This window comes from Eretmochelys imbricata, chromosome 10, assembly GCF_965152235.1.
Source record: "Eretmochelys imbricata isolate rEreImb1 chromosome 10, rEreImb1.hap1, whole genome shotgun sequence".
In the NCBI taxonomy this organism is placed as follows: Eukaryota; Metazoa; Chordata; order Testudines; family Cheloniidae; genus Eretmochelys; species Eretmochelys imbricata.
In genome coordinates, this window is record NC_135581.1 from 61,301,086 (window position 1) to 61,324,032 (window position 22,947).

Below are 22,947 nucleotides of genomic sequence, written 5' to 3' on the forward strand. Positions count from 1 at the left end.
AAACATGGAAATAAAATAGGTTCTTGGTTACAGCAGCCTTACAAAACTGTCATGAAAATTTTCCAGCCTGTGCCTTAAAATTTACTACCTTACATTTTACCATGATGAGGCAGCTCATGGAAAAAAACTAATGATATTTTACTCACCTATCAAAAATATATTAGTCTCGCTGGGTAAGTAGAATTTTGCAAGCCTGAGAGGAAGCACACATGCTGTTGTTTTTAATCAGTTCAACCCACTTATCCCATCTTTCCTCAAATAGTTCGATTGTTGACCTAATAAAAGCAGTATGTCTTTCACATCTTAATTCTTTTATTGTTGTTGACCACACGTCTGTAGTATGCATTTGTTTTTGCACCTGTGGTAATGAAATGTATTTGCTGGCTGCAATTAATTAGTTTCTGAAAGCTGTGGCATTTATTAATATGAATTTCTTTCTTAACATATTTTAACAACAGATAAAGTACATGTGTAATCCAAGAATATGAAGTTCTAGCAAAGATACAATAATTAGAAACGTAAACCCGCAAAGATTTTTTTCTGGTAGGTGGTAGATTCACTGTACTACCTGCAGAGTTCTCTTTGAAGTTTTTTATACGCTATATAAATTCTACTTGAGGAACTTTTAGTCACATGTTGAATGATGGCCTGTAACGTCTGGAATGAGGCATCTGTCAGAATCAATTTTTCATTGCACCAACTTGTTGAGGCAGCAACTCCTGGAGAGGGAGATTCATCATTCAGAGGACGATACATATGAGAAACGGTGTGCTCTGACGTCTATGTTCACAATTAGGGGGATCATTTATTCTTTATCAATAAATGATATACTGCTCTTTGAAGGATTCCAATAGGAAACTCAATACAAAAGTTAACTGGGGGGAGTTGTTATTGACTTCAACAGGGTGTAAGCTTAGTTTTTACATTTCATATCTCTCTGCATGTTTTTAGGTTTTCTACTTAGCATCTGAGCATCTCATGGACACTAATAAATTTATCCTCAGACTGCTTCTTTGAGCCAGGGGAGTGTTGTTATTCTAATTTTAGAAATGGAAAACTGAAGCACAGAGACGTGTGACTTGCCCAGCAAGTCTGTTGTTGACAAACGCTTTCCTTAGGGCAGGGACCAAAGGGGTAGGGGAAGAGGTAGGCTATAGTTGGCTTACCTTACGGATCTTGGGGTTCTACAGAGAAAGCAAGCTCCAGTCCCATGTGGGAACTACCTCTACATGGTGTGACTCAGCCCTCTCCTCTCTGCTCAGTGTTGAGACTTCCTGGTCATTCCCACATCTTTTTTGCTGGTATTCCCCGTCCATAAAGAAAAATCAATCAGGAGATGGAGTCATGAATTTATTTCTATTTGACATCCGTACCAGGACAGCGTGACCCACCTGCTCTCTGGTTCCTCAAAGCCCCTACCCTAGCTTCCAGTGGTCTTGCTCTGCCTGCATAAGGGGAGCCTTCGGTTTTTAATTACAGTTTAGATTCTGTGCAAATGATCCAGAATTGCAAAAATAAAATTGCTGAAATCCTCTAAATTATATGATCTGTACTTTACTCATGACACAGTTTTTCCAGGTTAATAATGTTCTGTGTTGCACTTCTGTAGAACACACTGTTGCTAAGGCCTCCCTAGAACCAGCAAAGGAGGCAAGACATGGTCACTAGGCAAGCCAGAGGAGGGGAAGCTTTGGCTTGTAGCTTGGTGTAAGATGGTGAGATAGCCATTTGAGAGGAGACTTCTGGGCAGCGTAATCATGATGGTCCATTGGGAGGACAAAGGAAGGAGTTTATTAGGCTTTGGACAGGGAACAGGATGGGGGAGGGAAATAGTTCTCCTCAGGGAATGACAGGAGTCAGTTTTTTTTCTTGACACCCATAGACTTCTCATCAAGAGAGCTTTAGAGAGTTAAGATTCTTATCTTTGAGAATTATATAATGACATCTAATTCTCAGGTAGTCTGTTCCTATGCTTGGGGCAGGAGTGTAAAGGTGTCTGTAAGTCACCTTTGCATCTGGAAGCTTGTGTAGGAGGTCAGACTAGGTGATCATGATGGTCCTTTCTGACCTTAAAGTCTATGAGTCTGGTCCTGGCCTAGGAGGTAACATTTGTCAGCCATCCCATAAGGCTCATTTCAGAATTTCCAGGCTCTTTCAAATACTTGCTGGCCTCAGGGCTACTCTGACATACACTCTCCTTCTCATTGATCCCAGTGAGGCCTAGGAGAAACTGAATAGCTTAAATGCAGTGGGCTCTGGCCTGCTTCCCTACATACCTTCACCTGTTCCTGCCGTCTGCCTTAGTTCTGGAAGACAGATTGGTGCATAGCCCCTTTGCTATCTCTGCACCAGCTGAGGAGGCTCCATGTTCCAGCAATATTCTTAGAGGGCCATTTCCATACCCAGTAAGTCCTCTTCTGCTGCAAGAGTGGCAGAAAAGGGCCCTAATATAACTAAGAATCAGGCCCAAATGTCTTGATTGATAGAAAACGTGTATAGCCTTTTAATCATAGTTTCTATATTTTTAATTGGTTGTTAACTGCATTTGCTAACATGGTGTTGGTACATGAGTATTTTGAATTTCTTCACTGAATATCTGAACTTCAGGGTTTTGCCAGTGCATTGTTGCAATATTAAGGTATACATTACAGTTCCTACCTCTCACTTCCCCAAACAACTAACATTTTTTTTTCTGATTCTTTCTTTATACATTTTTGGTCAAAGTTTAATATATTTATTATGGATCCAAGCTGAGTCACTTCCTAGCATTGAAAGAAGCTTGACTGAGAGTCGGGTTATGGGTTAATACCAAGAATCAGACATGCTTGAGTGGACAGAGCTGGTGGAATTTAACGCATGCTGCTGATAAGCTACATGTAGCCCAGATATGCCTCTGGCGGTATTTGACTTTGTGGAAACAGATTATACCTTTTAAAAGGTATACTCTGATAAAAATCTGTTGATAAAATATAAGAAATTTTGCTTTAGGTGCATCCTCATAACAAAATAACTTTGATAAAGCCAAATGCTGTCAGACAAAGTGTATATGTGTACACAGTATTTCTAAAAAACTCTCACATCAACACATTCTAACAGGATAACTGTTATGCAAAATGGAATGTCTTCTTTAGCTGTGTGTTTTGTGAATCAGATCTGAAAAAGACATTCGACCAGCAGAGGAAAAATAACAACTAAAGAATATTACATTAATTCTGTGCCTTCTATGGATCTTTTATACTTAGAGAGGCTACAGTACAAAAAGACAAGTACAAAATATTTTCATAAAATTTCAAATTTAACCTACTCTCCTTTCTAATTGTAATATTTTGTCTTCTGCAATAGTTTGGTAATAGACAGTGGATGGTTCTTCATCCATAGCAGCCTGTCCACAACAAAAAAAATGTATAAATAAATCTGTTTTCTACCAGACTTTTCTAGAGTCTTGTTACAATTTTAGCTGGGTTTTGACACTCTTTTGTTATTCTTGACTTGTATAGTATCAAATATCCTGGTAAAAATACTGGTTCTGATTTTCCACTTCCTTGTGCCAGTATAATCTTTTATAACTGTGCAAAGTGAGTGCAAACTACTGTAAAACGTCATCAGAAGGAAGCACAGCACAAAGTGTTAAATACATCCCACTGAATTTAGATAGTAGGGACACTCTTAAATCCTCAGATCCAAAATTTGACCTATTCTAAAATTGTTAAATTAGTAGCTCCCATTTTTATAGGACCTACAGAAACACTGAACTCCTCCTGCTTGCTTTGCTGTTAAAAGAATATTCCTAGTTAAGCTGATATGATGTTTACTTTGTAGAAGAAATGAAAGAAAAAGTAAAACTTTAGTGATTGCTAAGTGGATAAGCACAAAATGGATAGGAAAAATATTTTATATAAGTTCACAGAGAATTAAAAATAAAGTTTTAGAAGTCAAATTCTAAAACTGTAGTTTACAGTGTCCTTTTAAGGTTCTGGCACGAGCAACCAAATAATGATAGGTAGATAATCAACTTTATGTTAAAACGTGTGTATGTGTTCCTGTGCAAAAAACCTTACATTTGAAGGTGCAAAATCCAGCACTCAAACACCTCTCTGTTCCCCCTTTCAACAATCATTTCACATGATATGACCAGGAGAAGACATACTTGTTGGGCACATGATTTACTACCTAGAAGAATCCTAACAATGGGAAATATTTGAAGATCCATGTTTTTTAGACAAGTTAGGCAATGTAGCAAACCATATTCAGATCTCTGTCTTATTTATTTTGAAGACAAAGGGAGTTTTGCAGTTGACATTAATGGGAGCACTCCAGACTTCAATTAGTTTTCAGAGCATAGTAACCTGAACAGCAAAAAGTATGTGAAAAAGTCATTACGTGAATATGAGATAGCCGTTGTTCCTCAAGATTTTTGACCCATGGAAGCTACACAAGAAAAGAATTAGGCCAGCAAGTTGAGCCAGCACGAGGCAAAAAAACCAAATCCAAACAAAGGGAGTTAAAGTACAGTTTTGGAACTCAAACTCTCCCCATATAGAAAATCTCAGAGAGTGGTTATGGGGAAAGCTGCTTGGACAACCATGACTTGAGTAGTTTTTTTGTTTTTGGAAATGTCATCATATTAATCTAAATTAAATTAATCGTATTCGTTGCAGTGGTCTTAAACCATATTGTTCCCAAAATATTCTTAATCTGTTATAACTAGGTGGCAATAATGAGAAAGTAGTATTGTAATAGCAACAGCAACCAATCATTGTTCAGTTACCTGACTCTCAAAATCTCAGTTTATGCTCCTTGAACAGTAACATGTGATCACCCCTTTGAAATGTTTGGGATTATATTTTTCATATTTTGTGTTACTTGGAACTATTTTACCCTCTTTTTATTTTCAGGTTTTGTTCACTATGAAGACCTCAGTGCCAGCTGTGGCACTGTGGGGGAAAAAAGCACCCTCTCACAGCATCACTGCCATAATGATTACAGGTGACCAGAAGACTGTTGTTACAGGAAGTCAAGAGGGGCAAATATGTCTTTGGAATCTCTCATCAGAATTAAAGGTTTGTGACCACTGTGGCGTTGTCTGTCAAATAACCTGTTGGAGTTTCACCTTTTTATTATTAATAGACTATATGTAACTCAGTTGCGATTAATGTAAAAGATAATGTGTGTGGGTCTTTTTGTTGGAGAAAAGGAATTAACCAACATAATAAATGTGAAAATAAAATGTAAATCTCACAGGAGCAGCCAGTTCTTTGCAGGCCTCTTTGAGTGTTCCATGGACAATTAGTGAGCCATGGACCACAGTTTGAGATCCAGTGCAGCAGATGATGGCAGTTAGTAAATCTGTATAATTATGATGGGTCCTGTCCTGGAGAGTTCTTCTTTAAAATCAGTGGCAAAGTGTGGTTCTCTAGTTCCAGAGAAGATACCATTATAGAAATGTGGTTGATAGGAATAAAAGAATTAAGAGAAATGGAAAGACTTACATTCTGTGAATGAACAAATGAACTGTTTGAGGAAAGATGAAGTGTAAAACACCGAGTGAGATGAAGTGTAAAACACATCAGTGATGTAATTTTGTAGCAAAAATATGTATTTACTGTAACCCATCATTCATATGGCTTTGATTCTGCTGTGTTCTCAAGCATGCTCTTGCTTCTTCTTCATTTGGGCTCAAGCATGCCATTTACAAACAGACGCAGGTTGGGGTGTTGCGAAGTTGCACCTTGCCGGTGAGAGTTGAGGCAGATTTCCTCCCACAGCTTGCAGGTGTACCGAGGAGCATGCCTTTTTCAAACGAGTTAATTAGCATCTTAACAGGCTTTTCAATAATATTAGGCTAACATGGCTTCAGACCATGTTTGCTGGCATCTTAATGGGGCTTTCCAATTAAGTTAAGTTAACTTAATTGAAAAATATACTCTTTTTTTTTTTGCCCATCAAAATATAGGTCCTTTGGATTTAGTGAAGCCTATTGCTTAAGTGCTTTGCTGGATCAGATCCTTAGTGCACTCAGCCACTTCTGCTATCCCGTGTGTACTGGGTGGCAGGGCTGGGGCTGTCCTGTTTTGATTCTTTTGGAGCATCTTGCACACCAGAAGCCACTCAAAATGGGCAGTCTTTATACCACAGTGATCACAGGGACTACAGTTGTACCTTGCTGTGTGCAGGGGTGCAAAAGGCAAGTGCTGCTTACACACTTCTCTGCTTGTGCATCCTTGGAGCTGCTGGGCAAAATCTGGCCTTATGTAGGAATACAATGTGTACTGTTTACCAGTCAGTAATAAAATTAATAATGAAGGTGTTTCTTAACTTTGGATTACTTGATGATTTATACAGAAAAGTACTGTTTTAGTTAAGTGAAATAACTGCATTGCTCTCCTAGATTTCATCTAAAGAAATTCTCTTTGGTCATACTGCTTCAGTAACATGCTTGGCGAAAGCAAGAGACTTTGAGAAACAACCATATGTGGTTAGTGCTACTGAAAATGGGTAGGTAACTGAGTTTTCAATTACTTTTTGAATCTTAAACCATCTGGCAAGGCTTAAGAACAAATTTTGCATTTGGCAGCAGACTTTCAATCCATTTTCCCCATGACATGGGAAGGTGCAGTGGTCACTTAGTACAGTATAGAATAACTTTATGATTCCTCTTCTAAGAGGGTCTCTGCTTCTGCCATGCTGAACTATCAGCTGGCCCACACACAACATGGAGATGGGGAGCCCATCTCTTGGAATGCAGAGAGGTCTGGCAGGTCCAGAGAATCCATGTGTTTCCAGGAGCCCATTCCCAAGAGAATGAGTAATCAGGGGCCCTATGCCTACCAGGAACACAGAGCTGTGGGAGGGCATTGGCAGGACCAGAAAACTCTTTAGCATCATGAATACTGACTCTCAAGGGAATGAGGCTATGAGAGAGGTTGATGTACCCAGGCCCTGTAACAGGGTTGGCTATCTCTCAAGCATGGCTCTGCAGCACCCCGCTGTGATGGGTTCCCCAGGGTGCAGCCTGGGCTGTCTCTCAAAATGCCTTGTTAGTGACCAGCAGCAAGCCCCTCCAGGTGCTGTGATCACTCAGCACAACAGCATGTGGAGCCCCACACACCCAGCTACGTTGCATGAATGCTCCCAGAGCCACTCATGAATCATACAGGGAAAGGCACCAGCCAAATCCCCCCAACTCCCAGCACTGTGCCTCAGGAATATACAGTCTTGCACTGCTCAAGACTAGCAATGCAGTTCACCACTTCATCAATGGAAAGTGGCCATACACCAGCCTTTGCAAAACCTGAGCAGATTTACCACATATTTCAGGCAAACTCTCTGGTAAAGATAAACAGTAAAACAAACGTATTGACTAAAAAGATAGATATTTAAGTGATATTAAGTAATAGGTAAAAAGTCAGAGTTAGTTACCAAAAGAAAATATAAGCACACAGTTTAAACTCTCAAACCTATTAGACTGGGCAACATCTAGATTAAGCAGTTTTTCTTATTCCACTGGATATTGCAGTTCATAGTACACAGACTTCACCCTTCAAATCTGGGCCAGTCCCCAGTTGAAGTCTTCAGAGTGTCCTTCTTGCTTGCAACGTAGGTACGTGAAGGAGAAAGGCCCAGCATGGGGCCACTGTGTCTGTTTTATACCTTCAGTCCTATGTGCTTGGGGAGCACAAGTCCAGGCATGTCTGGGGGCATTGCTGAGTTTCCAGGCAAGGTTGAGCAATTCCCCTGGTGTGGCCTCATGTAGATGAGTTATTGAATTGTAGCTCCTTTGCTGGATGATACCGTGCCTGGGTGTTGGTTACTTTCCTTGCTGTTGCCTCTGGGGAGCTAAGATCTGAATGATTCCGCAACTACAGCATGTTTTAGTGACAAACATACAACACAATTCTCATAACTTTATATGCACTAAAGATATACATATTTAGATAGAACAGTGGGTTTCAGCAGTTCATAACCTCTCCCCTGATGCCTCACATGGAATGCTTTATATGTACATGAGGAATATGAGGGTTACAGGACTCTTCCCCCAAGGTATAGAATGTCACAACTGCCTCCATTTCCCTTCTCTCACAGGGCTCATCAATAACTCACCCTCACAGTTCAACAGTAATTTAAACATTCCCCTTCTGAGGTATAAGTCCTCACTAAATAAAGGACCCTCCAAGTCCCAACTGCAGATCAGTGTTTCTCTCCTGTTGAGTCAGAAGTCCCTAGTCCTCCATCCTGAAGTTGGGTTCAGGTCCTTTACTTCTTGCAGGAGTCAGTCTTGCTCCTTGCAGCTGCTTCCTCAAGCCAGCTACAGGTTTCTGTCCTGCCGAATCCTCCTACCTAGAGTGTTCTCAGCTCGCATACAAGCTCCCTTAGTAGCTACTCCAGGAGTTCATCCCTTCCTCTCTCATAAACCAAGGTCTGGCCTGAGTTAATCCCATGACTTCATTATCTCATTCATTATTACCCACCTGGGGAGGGGAGCTGATCTGGGCACAGGTGGGCTGAGGTCCCATTTCCTCTTAAAGGGGCCAGCCACCTTGTAACACCACTCTATGCACCACAAGGTTCCTTCCCCACTCTGAACTCTAGGGTATAGATGTGGGGACCTGCATGAAAGACCACCTAAGCTTATTCTTACCAAGGTACAAACTTTGCCTTGTCCTTGAACAGTATGCTGCCTCCACCAAGCGTTTTAAATAAAGAACGGGGAAAGAGACCACTTGGAGATGTCTTCCCCCAAAATATCCACCCCAAGTCCTACACTCCCTTTCCTGGGGAAGGCTTGATGATAATATCGTCACCAATTGGTACAGGTGAACACAGACCCAAACCCTTGGATCTTAAGAACAATGAAAAATCAATCAGATTCTTAAAAGAAGAATTTTATTTAAAGAAAAGGTAAAAGAATCACCTCTGTAAAATCAGGATGGTAAGTACTTTACGGGGTAATCGGCTTCAAAACATAGAGAATCCCTCTAGGCAAAACCTTAAGTTACAAAAAGACACAAAAACAGGAATACACATTCCCTCCAGCACGTCTTATTTTACAAGCCATTAAACAAAAGAACATCTAACACATTCTAGCAAGATTACTTACTAACTTTACAGGAGTTGGACAGCTTGCATTCCTGATCTGTTCCCAGCAAAAGCATGGCACAGACAGCCCAAACACTTTGTTCCCCCCATGAACTCCAGATCTGAAAGAATCTTGTCCCCTCATTGGCCATTTTGGGTCAGGTGCCAGCTAGCTCCTTAACCCTTAGCTTCTTACCTTAGCTTCTTAACCCTTAACCCTTCTTACTTTAGCTTCTTAACCCTTTACAGGTGAAAGGATTTTGCCTCTGGCAAGGAGGGATTTTATAGCGCTGTATATAGAAAGGTGGTTACCCTTTCCTTTATATTTATGGCACCCCTACTCTCCCAAAGTTGATCCTGCCCATTGTACTGAAAGTGAGGCTAACTTTCATCTTAATTCTGAACTTCCATTTTTCTGGCCCTAATCTATACAGTTTTAAGTGGGAAAAGTATTCTGTTGCTTAAATACTATATATGTGTAAAAATTAACTTAGAAAAAGACTAAAAGCTTTCTCATATGTATATGTTATTTGGAGAAACAATGAAAGATCACTACTGGATGGATTGTATTGTGTATCTGGGATACATATAGATAAGGACAAATGGTCTTCAGAACCCTTTAAATGTTCACTCGACAAAACTACTGGCAACTTCTTTGGTGCACCATATAAGAGCAAGACATTCACCAGTGAGCTCTGGAAGGTTGCAATATGAAGCTGGGATGATTACAAATAGGATGCCTCGTCTTCAGCAGAGGCAAGCTTTGTCAGACTGTGTACTCTGGACTGTGGATCAGTCCTTTTACTACTTTCAGATTTCTGTCTTCTTGGATTGTGGTTGAGAACATTGCATGGAGAAAGATCAAGTTTCCCTCTAATTCAATTTAAAAATGTCAGGGTCTTTCCTCTTTTCTGTCGCTGACATTCCTTAGAAAAATTCATAATGGGAAATTCTTAGTGTCCTTTTTTGTGTGGAAATGTTGAATTTATTCCGTTAAGATTTATATTTCCACCTGCATGTATCCACTGATGTGAACAGTATTGGTCAGAGAAAAAAGGCATCATGATACAATATTTATAACGTTTTATTCTCCACCTAGTCGTATGAAGAAAACAAACTCTTATTGTTTCAAAGCAACATGCAGAAAATATGGAAATGTGAGTGAAATTCTGCTCTCAGTTACATTACTGTAGATATCCAATGCTGAAGTCAGTAGAGTTACCCCTCATTTACCCCAGAGTAAATAAGAGAAGAATTTGGCCACCAGCCAATGATTATTAGAAAGCATTCTGTTTAGCTAACTTCCTGGAACATAGCACATGCAGATTTTATTTACAGTGTACACAGTAGTAAATAAACATGAAAATCATTTTGGATTAGCCAATTACATGAAATTAACAGTGTCAGTTGAAGTTTAAATCTCTAAATTGTTTTTCTGATATATTAATAAAGAGATTTTACTTTTCCAGTGTGAACCTAATATATTCTCTTCCAGACAACACTGTGAAACAATTATTTTCTGAATAGCATAACATGTTTGGTTAAATTGCTGAAAGAATAATGGTTACCATTTATTTAACTCAGTCTGTAGATTTTTTTTTTCTTAACATGTATGCCCAGATTCCCAAAGATATAGAAGCATCTAACTTCCATTCAAATCAATGGAAGTTAAGAGCCTAAATACCTTTGTGGAACTGGCCCATAGCTGCCAAGTTCTGACAACTTGACACACCTCATAAGAACAGGAGTACTTGTGGCACCTTAGAGACTAACAAATTTATTTGAGCATAAGCTGTTGTGGGCAACAGCCCACTTCATCAGATGCATGTAGTGGAAAATACAGTAGGAAGATTTTATATACACAGAGAACGTGAAACAATGGGTGTTACCTTGCACACTATAACGAGAGTGATCACTTAATGTGAGCTATTACCAGCAGGAGAGGAAAAATTGGCGATGGTCACATAAACACTACCCTATACCGGAAACCTACTGACCGCTATACCTACCTGCATGCCTCCAGCTTTCACCCTGACCACACCACATGATCCATTGTCTACAGCCAAGCTCTACGATACAACCGCATTTGCTCCAACCCCTCAGACAGAGACAAACACCTACAAGATCTCTATCAAGCATTCTTACAACTACGATAGCCACCTGCTGAAGTGAAGAAACAGATTGACAGAGCCAGAAGAGTACCCAGAAGTCAACTACTACAGGTCAGGCCCAACAAAGAAAGTAACAGAACGCCACTAGCCGTCACCTGCAGCCCCCAACTAAAACCTCTCCAGCACATCATCAAGGATCTACAACCTATCCTGAAGGATGACCCATCTTGGGGGACAGGCTGGTCCTTGCTTACAGACAGCCCCTCAGTCTGAAGGAAATACTCACCAGCAACCACACACCACACAACAAAACTACTAACCCAGGAACCTATCCTTGCAACAAAGCCTGTTGCCAACTGTGTCCACATATCTATTCAGGGGACACCATCATAGGGCCTAAACACATCAGCCACACTATCAGAGGCTCGTTCACCTGCACATCTACCAATGTGATATATGCCATCATGTGCCAGCAGTGCCCCTCTGCCGTGTACATTGGTCAAACTGGACAGTCTCTACGTAAAAGAATAAATGGACACAAATCAGATGTCAAGAATTATAACATTCAAAAACCAGTTGGAAAACACTTCAATCTCTCTGGTCACTCGATTACAGACCTAAAAGTGGCAATTCTTCAACAAGAACCTTCAAAAACAGACTCCAACAAGAGACTGCTGAATTGGAATTAATTTGCAAACTGGACAGCATTAACTTAGGCTTGAATAAAGACTGGGAGTGGATGTGTCATTACACAAAATAAAACTATTTCCCCATGTTTATTTCCCCCCCACTACTGTTCCTCAGACGTTCTTGTCAACTGCTGGAAATGGCCCACCTTGATTATCACTACAAAAGGTCCCGTCCCCGCCCCGCTCTCCTGCTGGTAATAGCTCACCTTAAGTAATCACTCTTGTTATAGTGTGCATGGTAACACCCATTGTTTCATGTTCTCTGTGTATATAAAATCGTCCTACTGTATTTTCCACTGCATGCATCCAATGAAGTGAGCTGTAGCCCACGAAAGCTTATGCTCAAATAAATTTGTTAGTCTCTAAGGTGCCACAAGTACTCCTGTTCTTTTTGCGGATACAGACTAACACGGCTGCTACTCTGATACCTCATAAGGGTTTCACTTGCCAGGTAAACTTGATTGTACAACTACTAGACATTAGTTCCAAAGCATGTTGAATATGGTTTAAGTAAAGTACATTGGCTAACATACAAAAATATTTGAAAGGTTGTTGTCAAAATATTAACCTTTGATTTTTATTACTGAATAGGTAATAGATATATGAAATGCTGTATTGTATAGATGAAATAGCCTTAGAAACAGCCTCATGGTGGCACTGTTTATTCTTAACAGAAAATGATAGCTTATCTCAAGAACTAAAGTCGGGTGCTGTAGAAGATGCATTATTCTTTTCAAAATGTGTAGTTTAAGTTCAGTGAAATGAATCATTTTCAGCAGGATGTAGTTCCAGCGAATGATAGTTATGGTGACACATTGATGAGCCATAATGGCAGTATACCTACAATTTGTTGTAGGCCAGACCTAGCCTTAAAGTAGGGTTTGCTGCAAGGCAGCAGGGTGTAATTACCAAAACAAAAAGAAACAGTTACAGTATGTCATCCCTTGCTAATGACCACAACATTTTCTTACCCAGTAATCTGTAACAAAAAGCCACAAAAGTGCAGCACTAAAGAAAAACTTGGTGGCACAAAATTATTCCAGCCAATTGAGTGGAAATGACAGAGAGTAATATGAAGTTATCTTTGGCAGGGAGATGTGTGTTTGGAATGTCACTACTGGACAGTGCATTGACAGTGCAAACCTTCCTTATAGGCATACAGCAATCTGTGTAAGTATAGCAACTTTTCATTGAATATTTCAGTGCTTTACAATGTGAGTTGCACATTATTCATTATTCTTATTTTATTTATTACATCTCTGATTTTGGGGAAATATGTTTTAAAATTGTTTATGAATGTAACATACTTCATAAGGAAGAAAGCATAGAGAGCAAAAATCTTGCTGCCGTGTATGTAGCATTTTACCATTTATTATTTATTCCTGTTTCATTTTCCATCTGGGAAATGAACTAAAAAAATTTCCGCTTTGTATTTCACCTCTATTTCTCAGACAAATAGAAGCATTTCTTTTTCAGCCACTAATGTTTCTAGAAAGTAATATCCATATATTTATTGATTGTGACATTTGAGCTTCAGGTATTGATGCACAGTAAGGCCATTTCTTGTGGTTTTTGTTTTGGCCTTCATGAGGGCAACATGGAAAATGTTAGTTTAAGGTCGTCTGTCTTGAAAATGGGTAAATGCAAATCTATAGCCAAACATTTTGTAAGACAGTTTGCTAGTGATCTTACTTTTAAACTTAGATAGATTAGTTGGAGGGTTTTGATTGCCTAGCTGCTAACCTCCAGGAAAATACTTGGTTCTCTTTCCAAAAATGCACTTTCTTTCATGACAGAGCTCAGTGGTAGTAACCTTATTTTTAGATGTCAAATTGCTTTAAATCTTTCTTCAGTCAATTCCCTTTCAAGTCTCTGCTTTGAAGTATATCCAGGTACTTGCTAAGTACGTAGATGCTAGAGAGCGAGGGGTATGTGAAATATGTATGTGTATGATTTAGGAGTGGCTCTGATTCAGAGAGCTGCTGGTTTATTTCTGGATGTGTTCATGAAAGAATTGCTGAGGGCCCCTAAGTTAATTAAAATGCTCTTTTTCTTGAGTGTGGAAGTCTAGGTTGCAAGTGTTGAAAGTCTGAGAACTTTTTAGAGCTTTCATGAGACTCCCAAGCTACTGGAAAATTTAAATATTTCAAAGCTTGTAGAGGTAATACTGTTTCCATGCAACTTTTTTGGTTTGCCTGGTTGACTGAAGCATAAATATTAATGTTAGTTTTTAAATGACCTTGTTTCTTCAACTTGTCAATTAACAATTAAATGTACTTTTATAGTTTTATCAACAGACTTGGGGCCTGTATGCCATATTGTAATGAAAATCACTCCTCAACAATTCATATTACCATACATATACAACAGCAATAATGTTGTAACAGTGGGTTCAATATGTTCTGCTGCGGGGTGTGGCTCAATTAGAGGTAAAGAGGTAAGGAGCTAGAGAACTACTAAAAAGAGGTAGAGATGTGGGCTAGCATGTTGGTTTAGTACCAGTCCATTGTGCTGTTATAGGAGATCAAAGGTACAGTCCTTATACCTTGCTCTCAATGCCAGGTAGCTTGGGAGGGCAGGAGAAACAACGTACTCCTCTCCAGGAAAGACTAGCACCCCTCACTAGGAGGTATGTGGAGACATTGAAAAGATGATAAAAGGAGAAAATGGGTATCTGAGAGGAAAATTGGGGGTGGAGGGGAAGGAGGTAGGACAGGAATCATCATTCTTAAAAGAACAGCCTTCAAAAGTGAGTACTACCTTGTATTACTGCTCCAGAAGTACTGATTGCTGGTAGTATTTGTGAGAGCATTACTACCTACATGAGGTTACTCTGAGATGGGTGCCGACATACACAGATTTTGATGGTATCAGCACATGAAAAATGTTGCTTGATTGCCAATTAACATTTCACAAATCTAGTTTTGTAGGTTCCTTCTGTACTCATGTATGCCTCAGCAGAAAATGGCAGATGTCAGGACACTGCAAAGTGAACATTTTGCCATTTTACATGAAACTTGAACACAAGGAGCAACAGGCCTTTTAATCATTTGTGGTTAAGTAAATGTGAGATCTTCTCTTCCTACAGGACTGACTGTCCAAATCTGCCAGTTAAAAGCTGCTTTTTTAAAGAACAGCAGTAGCTACAAATGGTTGAAAGCATTGTTGCTGTGTTTCTATGGAGCCAAAGTAACATTTACTGTTATGATAACATTTCCAGATATGCATTCTTTGTGCTGTGTAGTTTTGTATATCTTTTTCCATTTTGTTATTTATGTAACTCTTTATAATTTTCAGATATTATTTAGTTAACTGTAACAAAATGGAGTAAGTTTCCAAAACTGAAAGTATATAGAGCTAAGCAACAATGAATAAAAAAGTATAATTCAGCAGTATATTTTCATGCTAGTACATGATCACTCAATTTATTTTGACAACTTTATTTATTTAGAGTCCATTTGAAGCAGCAGTCCCAGGCCCTAGGCATTTTTACAACATTTACACATAGAATTACAAATAAAAATCACACACAATCCAACTGTGCATGCATACCATAATAATACTTGCCCAAAATAACACCCACATTAGCTACTTCGCATCCACCACCCAATAGCCAACCCCACCCTCAGACACTTAAAAAAACAAAAATGTGCTGAATACTAACAAATTTGGCCTCCTTTTAAACAAGTGAATTCCATAGTTGAGAATCCCTCCTGGAAAATAACCTACCATCAGGCCTCTTCTTTTTCATACTGGTGGGTTTTAGGTTAGAGCACCATCAGAATGGCAGCAGTGTCTTGTGGATGGGGAGAGATGAGGTCTCTCAGATGAACAAATCCAAAACCCACTTAGGGTTTTATAGGGTAAAACTAACCCCTTTAACTCCACCAGGAATTTAATAGCTAATATAGATTATAGAGCTCTGGTGTGATGTGATGTGATGTCTGCATGAGGCCTCCTCAATAAGCATTCATTTGCATTAATTTCATCTTACCATCATACATTTCAGAATGTTAGTGTCATGAGATGAAGCAGGGAGCTTCTTTTTCTGGTTGTTCAGAGTTATATACAGGTATTAATTGGCTCACCAGTATGATTCTGATGCAGTTTAAAAATAAGTTTTAATGTGTTTAAAATACTGTTTTTGTTAATTAACATTTAAAAAAATGATGTGTATGAAAGCCAGAAATAATATGCAAGAGAACTTTGTGTAGCTCTCTCTGTTAACCTTTTCTTGCTTAATTCCATTTGGACAGTATTACCATTGCTCCTTCCGAATGACAGGAGATGGCTGGCTTCTGTGTTGTGGACAATATCAAGATGTCGTCATTATTGATGCTAAGACTTTGGCAGTTCTTCACACTTTAATATCTTTTCAGTCTTCTGACTGGATCAGTTGCATGTGCATTGTTCACTCCACAAGGATTCAAGGTACATATAGTAGTGACATGCAGAAATTAGTATGTAAGATGGCCAGTCATGTCTTGAAATTAGTATGTAAGATGGCCAGTCATGAGCAGCAAATGCCTAAAGATTCTTTCTATGCCATATTTTAATTATAGTTAGTTAAATATATTATGTTTCACAAATGCGTTCAGGATGTAAAATACTTCAGTATCGAAACTTCAAGATACATTTAAATTTTAATGTCAATCAGACTTAAATTACTGTATTTTGCTTCTTAAGCAGAAACCTGAGAGCTGGAAAGTAGTATTTTCTTACACTTTTTGCTTATAATTAGCTCAATTAAAAGGCTACCTGTGAAAATGATTATATGTGTGCAGGGCCTGATTTTCAAAAGTGTTTATGTGCAGTTGCATTAACAAAGTGCTTGTGCAATTATTCACCTATTTTGCTCACACAGTTACCTTGATGAAATATCCTATTTGCACATGAGATTGATAGTTAAGCGCATGGTTGAGCATTTCTGTATACAAGGACCCCGTTTCCCTGAACAATACAGTGGCTTCACATACAAATTAGACATTCTGTTTTGTGTGTACAGTCTGGAGCATCAGATCCAAAAGGCTAAAGTTGGTATTTTCAAAACAGAGCTCCACAGTGTGCAGTAAGATAGCATTGGTGGTACTTGTGTTCTCATTCGGCTCAAGTCACAGTGACTTGAATTTAGTTTCATATTGAACAGCTTTGTATTTCCTTTTTATAGAAGATTCACTAGTAGCAGTATCTGTAACTGGAGATCTTAAAGTATGGGATCTATCCTCATCAGTGACCAGTATACAGGTCAGTTTGCATGAAACGGTAAGTCTTAACTTAAAACAGGAATGTAACATAGAGAACATGGAAGTATTGTCAGGATACAAAAACACGGAATCTGAACATACTGTCTTGTGAATGTGTATTAAACAGAGTTAGTTATTTTTGCAAGCATGTTTGTTGAAAAAGCTAAGGCTCTTACTAAGCCCTATCTCTTCATTCTCAATATAATTCCTAGAATCCATCCTTCCTATCTCCACTAAACATGAGTCCATGTCTTTGTACATCTCTTGCCTTGACTCCTGCATCATCTTCTGGCTTTCCTACATCTTGCCTGTTATTCTTCCACACTGATGCTAAGATCATAATCCTTTCTTGTCACTCCCTCCTCTAAACCCCTTTTTCCCCTCCTTCCACATTATGTTCAAAGCTCTGCATAATTCTACCTGTATGCTCTCTTAGTCCTTCTTTCTGTCTCCTATATACTATTTTTGTTTCCTTCTCCCACTGTCTACTTTTCATATTCTTTCATGTTATCCTCTTCATTTGGAACAGCCTTTCACCCACTCTGTGTCAAGTGTCCCCTCTCTCCTCAAGTCTACTTATTGTGTACAGTTTATGAATATTAATATTCTTACCAAAGCTGCCCTGACACCTGTTTGTGCTGGAACTGGAGTCCTAGCTTTTCTTTTGTCCCACTTAATCTGAAAGTACTTTAGGCCAAGGACTTTGATGGTTTGGGCCAAATTAATCCATGGTGTAACCCCACTGACATCAATAGCATTAAAATGTGGATGAATTCAACTTCTTGCTTTTTGTAAGCACACAGGAACATAGAAATGGCCAGACTGGAGCAGACATAAGCCCATCTAGTCTAGTACGGTGGTCAGAAACAGATGCTTCAGAGGAAAATGTCAGAACCCTGCAGTAGACAGATGTGGCCCCCATACTGGTTCAAATCTTGGTCCCTAATAGATAGGGATTGACTTAAATCCTGAAGCATGAGGTTTAATATCCCTTCCAAAATTTTTGTTGCTGTTTATTATAGCTCTGAATATTCTTGATATCCGTGTCCAGTTCCTTTTAGAATCTTGCTAAATTCTTGCCCCAACAACTTCCTGTGGCAATGAGATTCACAACACTTATATTGTTTATATAAAAAAAATTAGTACGATTACTAAGAGAGGACTCAAATTTGTATAATCCTTTTCTTAAAATAGGAAGGTTGCCTTTTTAGCCACACTAGCAACCTTTTCAGCACTTCCTTTCTCCAGAGTACTCTTAGCTATATTGGTACCTTAATGTAGGAGCACCTCATGGGAGATGCATATTAATTGACAGGATCAGAACCTTAAAGAGATGCTGTCAGGTTTGATGTCACTTCTAAAAACTTGTTCATTGTTATAAAAAGTCTGTGATTAACATTTCCGTTCAGTGTATCAGTCCTAGATAACTAGTGCTACTGCAGCCTTGAAATTGTTGCTGTTAAAGCTGAGTGACTGTGCAGCCACCAGTCACAAACAGAACACGAGCATATGTGGGTATTATGCTGACCCTTTACTTTTCTGCCCTTTGAGATGGGAGGGGTTCAGAGTTAGTGAGAATACAACTCCTTCAAATACCTAGAGAGCACAATTCTCATCAATTGTAATTCCCTCCTGGAGCTACAAGGGTGAGCAAGAGGATGCCATGACATTCCTGCCTGTGATAGTGGCTGTTTTGCTTTTAACCTAACAGCTGAGATTGTCTGACCACTGTAGACCTTCTTGCGGAGGACTGATGATGGGAGGGGGATTGTTTCAAGGCAGAAAATGTCAGTTTTTTGTGATGTGATCAATAATTAATAAAAAATAATTCCAACAGAACTATTTTGGGCCTGTCAGCCTCGATAGTGAGCCTTTGATATTCACCTCGAAAAGGGCAAAAAGTAGGATTTTTTTCTTTTGCAAGCCATTCATGCATTGAAAACCAAAAGGTTAGGAATATAGTGACCCCTAAAAGTGGTGGGAAAGTATTAATTTAAGTCAAGATCATTTACCGAGCATACAACCAGGTGCTGGTACTATTGTTTGCTATGCTGTAGGAAAAGAATCCCCTGTTGGCCATTGTGCATCTGAAACTGCAAGTGTATAGACTGCTATGGCTTTGTTGGCTTTACATTGAGCAATGACTAGTGCATCCTCATAGTGGCAGATCTATCAATGCTGCCTATGCTCTTCCCCACAGAATGCCCATCATCTCTACGGGGGCCATGAATCCCCCTCCCCCCCCAACACACTGTTTAATGAAAAGTTACAGTTTACATTGCATTTTGAAAGTCTGTATTTACAAAATGTTTTTAATAGCTGGTTTCTTTCCTGAAATTCATAGCCTGAAGATCCAGAATATCTTGTTTGTCTAATACTACTACTTTTCTTTCTAATATCTAGGAGAGGCAAAGTGTGTATGAACAAGAATCCAAGTCTCTGGACTGTACAAACTGCCAAGCAATAAGATTTTGCACATACACAGAAAGACTCCTCTTAGTCGTGCTTGCAAACTGTTGGAAGGTACAGCATTACACATAGTACTTAATGCTTCCTATATAACATCGTTAGGAATTCAGTAGAATTTTGGAAAAGTGAACATGATTGATTTTATATGTAAGTAGTTGTTTTTCTCCTTCAATCAAATGAAACAGTGCTCACTAGCTATTTGGGGTATCAGAGGAAACTGCTTGCTCCATTTCTTCACCAGTTATCTTAATTGCATAGCTGAGATGATAAAGGCCTGGATTTTTAAAAGGTATTTAATGCTATGCTCTGCTCTGTATTGCAGTGTCCAAGTCTCATTTTCAAAGGTGACTTATGTTCCTAAGTCCCACTGAAAGACAGTAAGCAGACCATACCACATGCTGCCCCCCGTCCACCCCATTACTTTCTCCTGCAATTGCAGGAGAGGAGGCCCTGTGGAATAGCAGCCTATGTGTTTTCAGAGGAGCTGGGAGTGGGATAGCCGTCTTTTGCTATGCACTCCTGGAAAGGTGTGGGTTTGCGTGCTTTGTTTTTGGTGGTGAAATTAATCTGTGGTGAAGAACAAATGTGTGTCCCAGATGACAGAACTGTGGGTGGATCTAACAGTGTTGGGTTAAAGAAGCTAAACATATAGTGTGATCATGCCAGGAGAACTGTCAATATTTTAAATAATATTAACAGAGGAATGTAAAAGTTCTCCCAAGAGGAAATTTGAAGGTCTTGAAATTTGAAGGCTATATTCACTCCTGAACTCAATGTAGTTATACAGAGGATGAATTTTGTAACTACAAACAAAGCAAATCCCCTGCCTCCTCCCAACCCCCTGATTGTAACTCTACCTTTAAGCCTTTAATGTTGTTTTAATTTTAATTGGCAGTTTTTTCTTCCTAGAATCATGTGGCCTGATTCTGATCTGACTGTGTTTTAACAAAAGTGTAACCCCATTGAATTTAATAGGGTAGTCTGAATGTACACCATAAAAACAGTCTCATAAATACTTTACTCTCTGAATCTTTGCTCAAAGCCAGTGTTTGTATTAAAATGAAATCGTCAACAGGAAACACATTATAGCATTCATTTATGTTTATCTATCATTTTTCTGTCTTTAGGTCTATGATTATTGTGATTTTTCCTTGCTGTGCACTGAATTCAACAAAAGTGGTCAGTGCTTTGCTGGTGGTGAAGTGCTAGCTGCTCAGAGACTCATCATCTGGATGGAAGATGGTCACAGTTACATCTACCAGCTGCTGAACAGGTGGGCTCAGATTGAAAATGAACACAAAAAGTTCAGGTACAAGATGAACTTTTGGGAGGTTTATTATGGAAAATCCCCGCATGTCGCAAATGATGAAACACCAGAACAAAAACACTTTGGCACAAGAAGATTTACCCTGAGTTTGACAGCCCTCAGTCTTTGTTTGACACAGCAGGGGATACAGGAATAAGATTAGCCATGTAGAAATTGGGCAGCTGGTGCTGTGGTTTCAAAAAGAAATCACTTGTAATTACTTACCCAACAACTTTAGCTGAACTTGAGAATCTTGGACACAAATTCTGCTTTTAAAAAGACGAATTTCTAAATCATTTGATTTTCTTTTTAATTATGCAGTGGACATTCTAAAAGCATATATCCTGCTGATGGAAAAGTGCTCAAAGAAACTGTTTATCCTCATTTACTCTGCTCCACTTATGTGAAAGAAAATAAGGTAACATGAAAATGTTGTACAGTGAGCTTCAAAAGTTGCTTCATATTTTGCTTGTAATGACCAGACAGACTCTCAGCAAACTGGACATTTAAGGCATTGAGTCAAACTTGGTTTAGTTATATTGATATAATAAATAAGGCTTATTCCTTGATTCTGATTCTGACTTTCAAATATGGTGAATTTATGATATACTTTGTATTTTATAAAAGGCTCTTTTTTGGGATTTTTTTGTTAATATACAAAATTTGTATTACAGTTTAAAAGGCAAGCTAGAATATTTAGAATTCCTTGAACCGACGGGGCTCAATCCTGCAAAAAGTTACTTGTGTGAATACTCCTACTGAAGTCAATGGGACTACACATGCATAACTGTTTGGACCCAAGGACTCTCTTAGTTCATTACAAAATGCATTCACCACAAACTGTTTGTAATCAGGTGTTTGAACACATTACATTATACTGAGATTCCTATCCTGATCCTGCAAAGACCTGTGCATGTGACCTTTTTTCCAGTGTGAGCAGACTTTACTGGCAGTACGCAGTGTGTAAAGTTAAGCACATGTGTAAGTCTTTGTAGGATTGGCACCTAAGGCCTAAGAAGCTGTTCCTAAAGTTTAGGGAAGGCTGTACAGGGGAAATTGAAGAATCAGATGGATTAAGAGTCCTTATACTTCCAGTTGTAAATGTGTGCCTAGGTGTGCCCGTTGCAAGTTTACTAGTTACTAGCTTGACAACGGGTGACTCAGATGAACTCCGCTATTGGAAAGAATACATCTGAATGGTTGCTTTCCTCTCTGTGTGACTAGAGAGATAATGGCTGGTTGAATTAACAGAAATTAAGCGATTGAAAGATACAAATAAAGGATCAGTTACTACAGTGCCCACTCTGGCAAAAACAAAAACCCGATTGATTTTAACAGGGATTTTGTCTGAGTAAGAACAGCAACCCTTGGACCAAGGCTAAGATTTAGTACTTATGGAATTTTACTTATTTATAATTTGGCTATCAAAAAGTATGTGGGACCTGTTCCCGTTGAAGTCAGTTTTGGTTTTTTGATGTTGACTTAAGTGGACCAGGATCAGGCCCTTAAACCATTTTTCAGGATTGTGAGAGAAAGGCATATTTTTATTTGTACCCCACCAAAAGCACTATTAAATACATGGGCTTGTGTGAGATTTTTAATAGTCCCTCCTTTTTGTTGCTGGGTTAAGGATTTTAGATACCACTTTTGCTGCATAGTTTTCCTAAACCTGACAGATTTAATTTTTATGTGAAGGGCAATAGCCATTAGTTTATTTTTCCCCTCAAACACTTGTGATATAAAATCAGATAGGATAATTGTTGAAGGATGTCAAAAAGTCAAAAACCATCAAGGAAGAGAAGTAGCCAAAAGATATGGCTTAGTAATAATTGGGTCACTGTGATGGCAGAGCAGCTTATGGATAATTTTTTCCAACAAATGAAAGCATTATTTTTGTTTAAGTATCCACAATCTACCCATTTTCTGTTCTTATTCTTTGATGTTTGGCTTCGTCCTGTCTAATTAACTCCAGGCCTGGTGTATGGGTTGTGGCAAGAGCATGGGTAGAACAGTGCTGCACTCTGGCAGTACCTGGGTTCCTAGTGGCCTTTAAG

At 39.0% G+C, this 22,947-nt stretch overlaps 1 protein-coding gene across 1 annotated transcript in view; it reads left to right on the forward strand.

The window, feature by feature from the left end:
- The window catches only part of WDR72 (WD repeat domain 72), a 185,379-nt gene that overhangs the window by 17,758 nt on the left and 144,674 nt on the right, over window positions 1-22,947 (forward strand). The window contains exons 2-9 of the mRNA XM_077828602.1: window positions 4,896-5,060; window positions 6,389-6,495; window positions 12,967-13,045; window positions 16,132-16,306; window positions 17,043-17,119; window positions 19,522-19,641; window positions 20,715-20,860; window positions 21,215-21,311. Of these exons, the coding sequence (XP_077684728.1) occupies window positions 4,896-5,060; window positions 6,389-6,495; window positions 12,967-13,045; window positions 16,132-16,306; window positions 17,043-17,119; window positions 19,522-19,641; window positions 20,715-20,860; window positions 21,215-21,311 (966 nt within the window). The remainder of the gene's footprint in view (window positions 1-4,895; window positions 5,061-6,388; window positions 6,496-12,966; window positions 13,046-16,131; window positions 16,307-17,042; window positions 17,120-19,521; window positions 19,642-20,714; window positions 20,861-21,214; window positions 21,312-22,947) is intronic.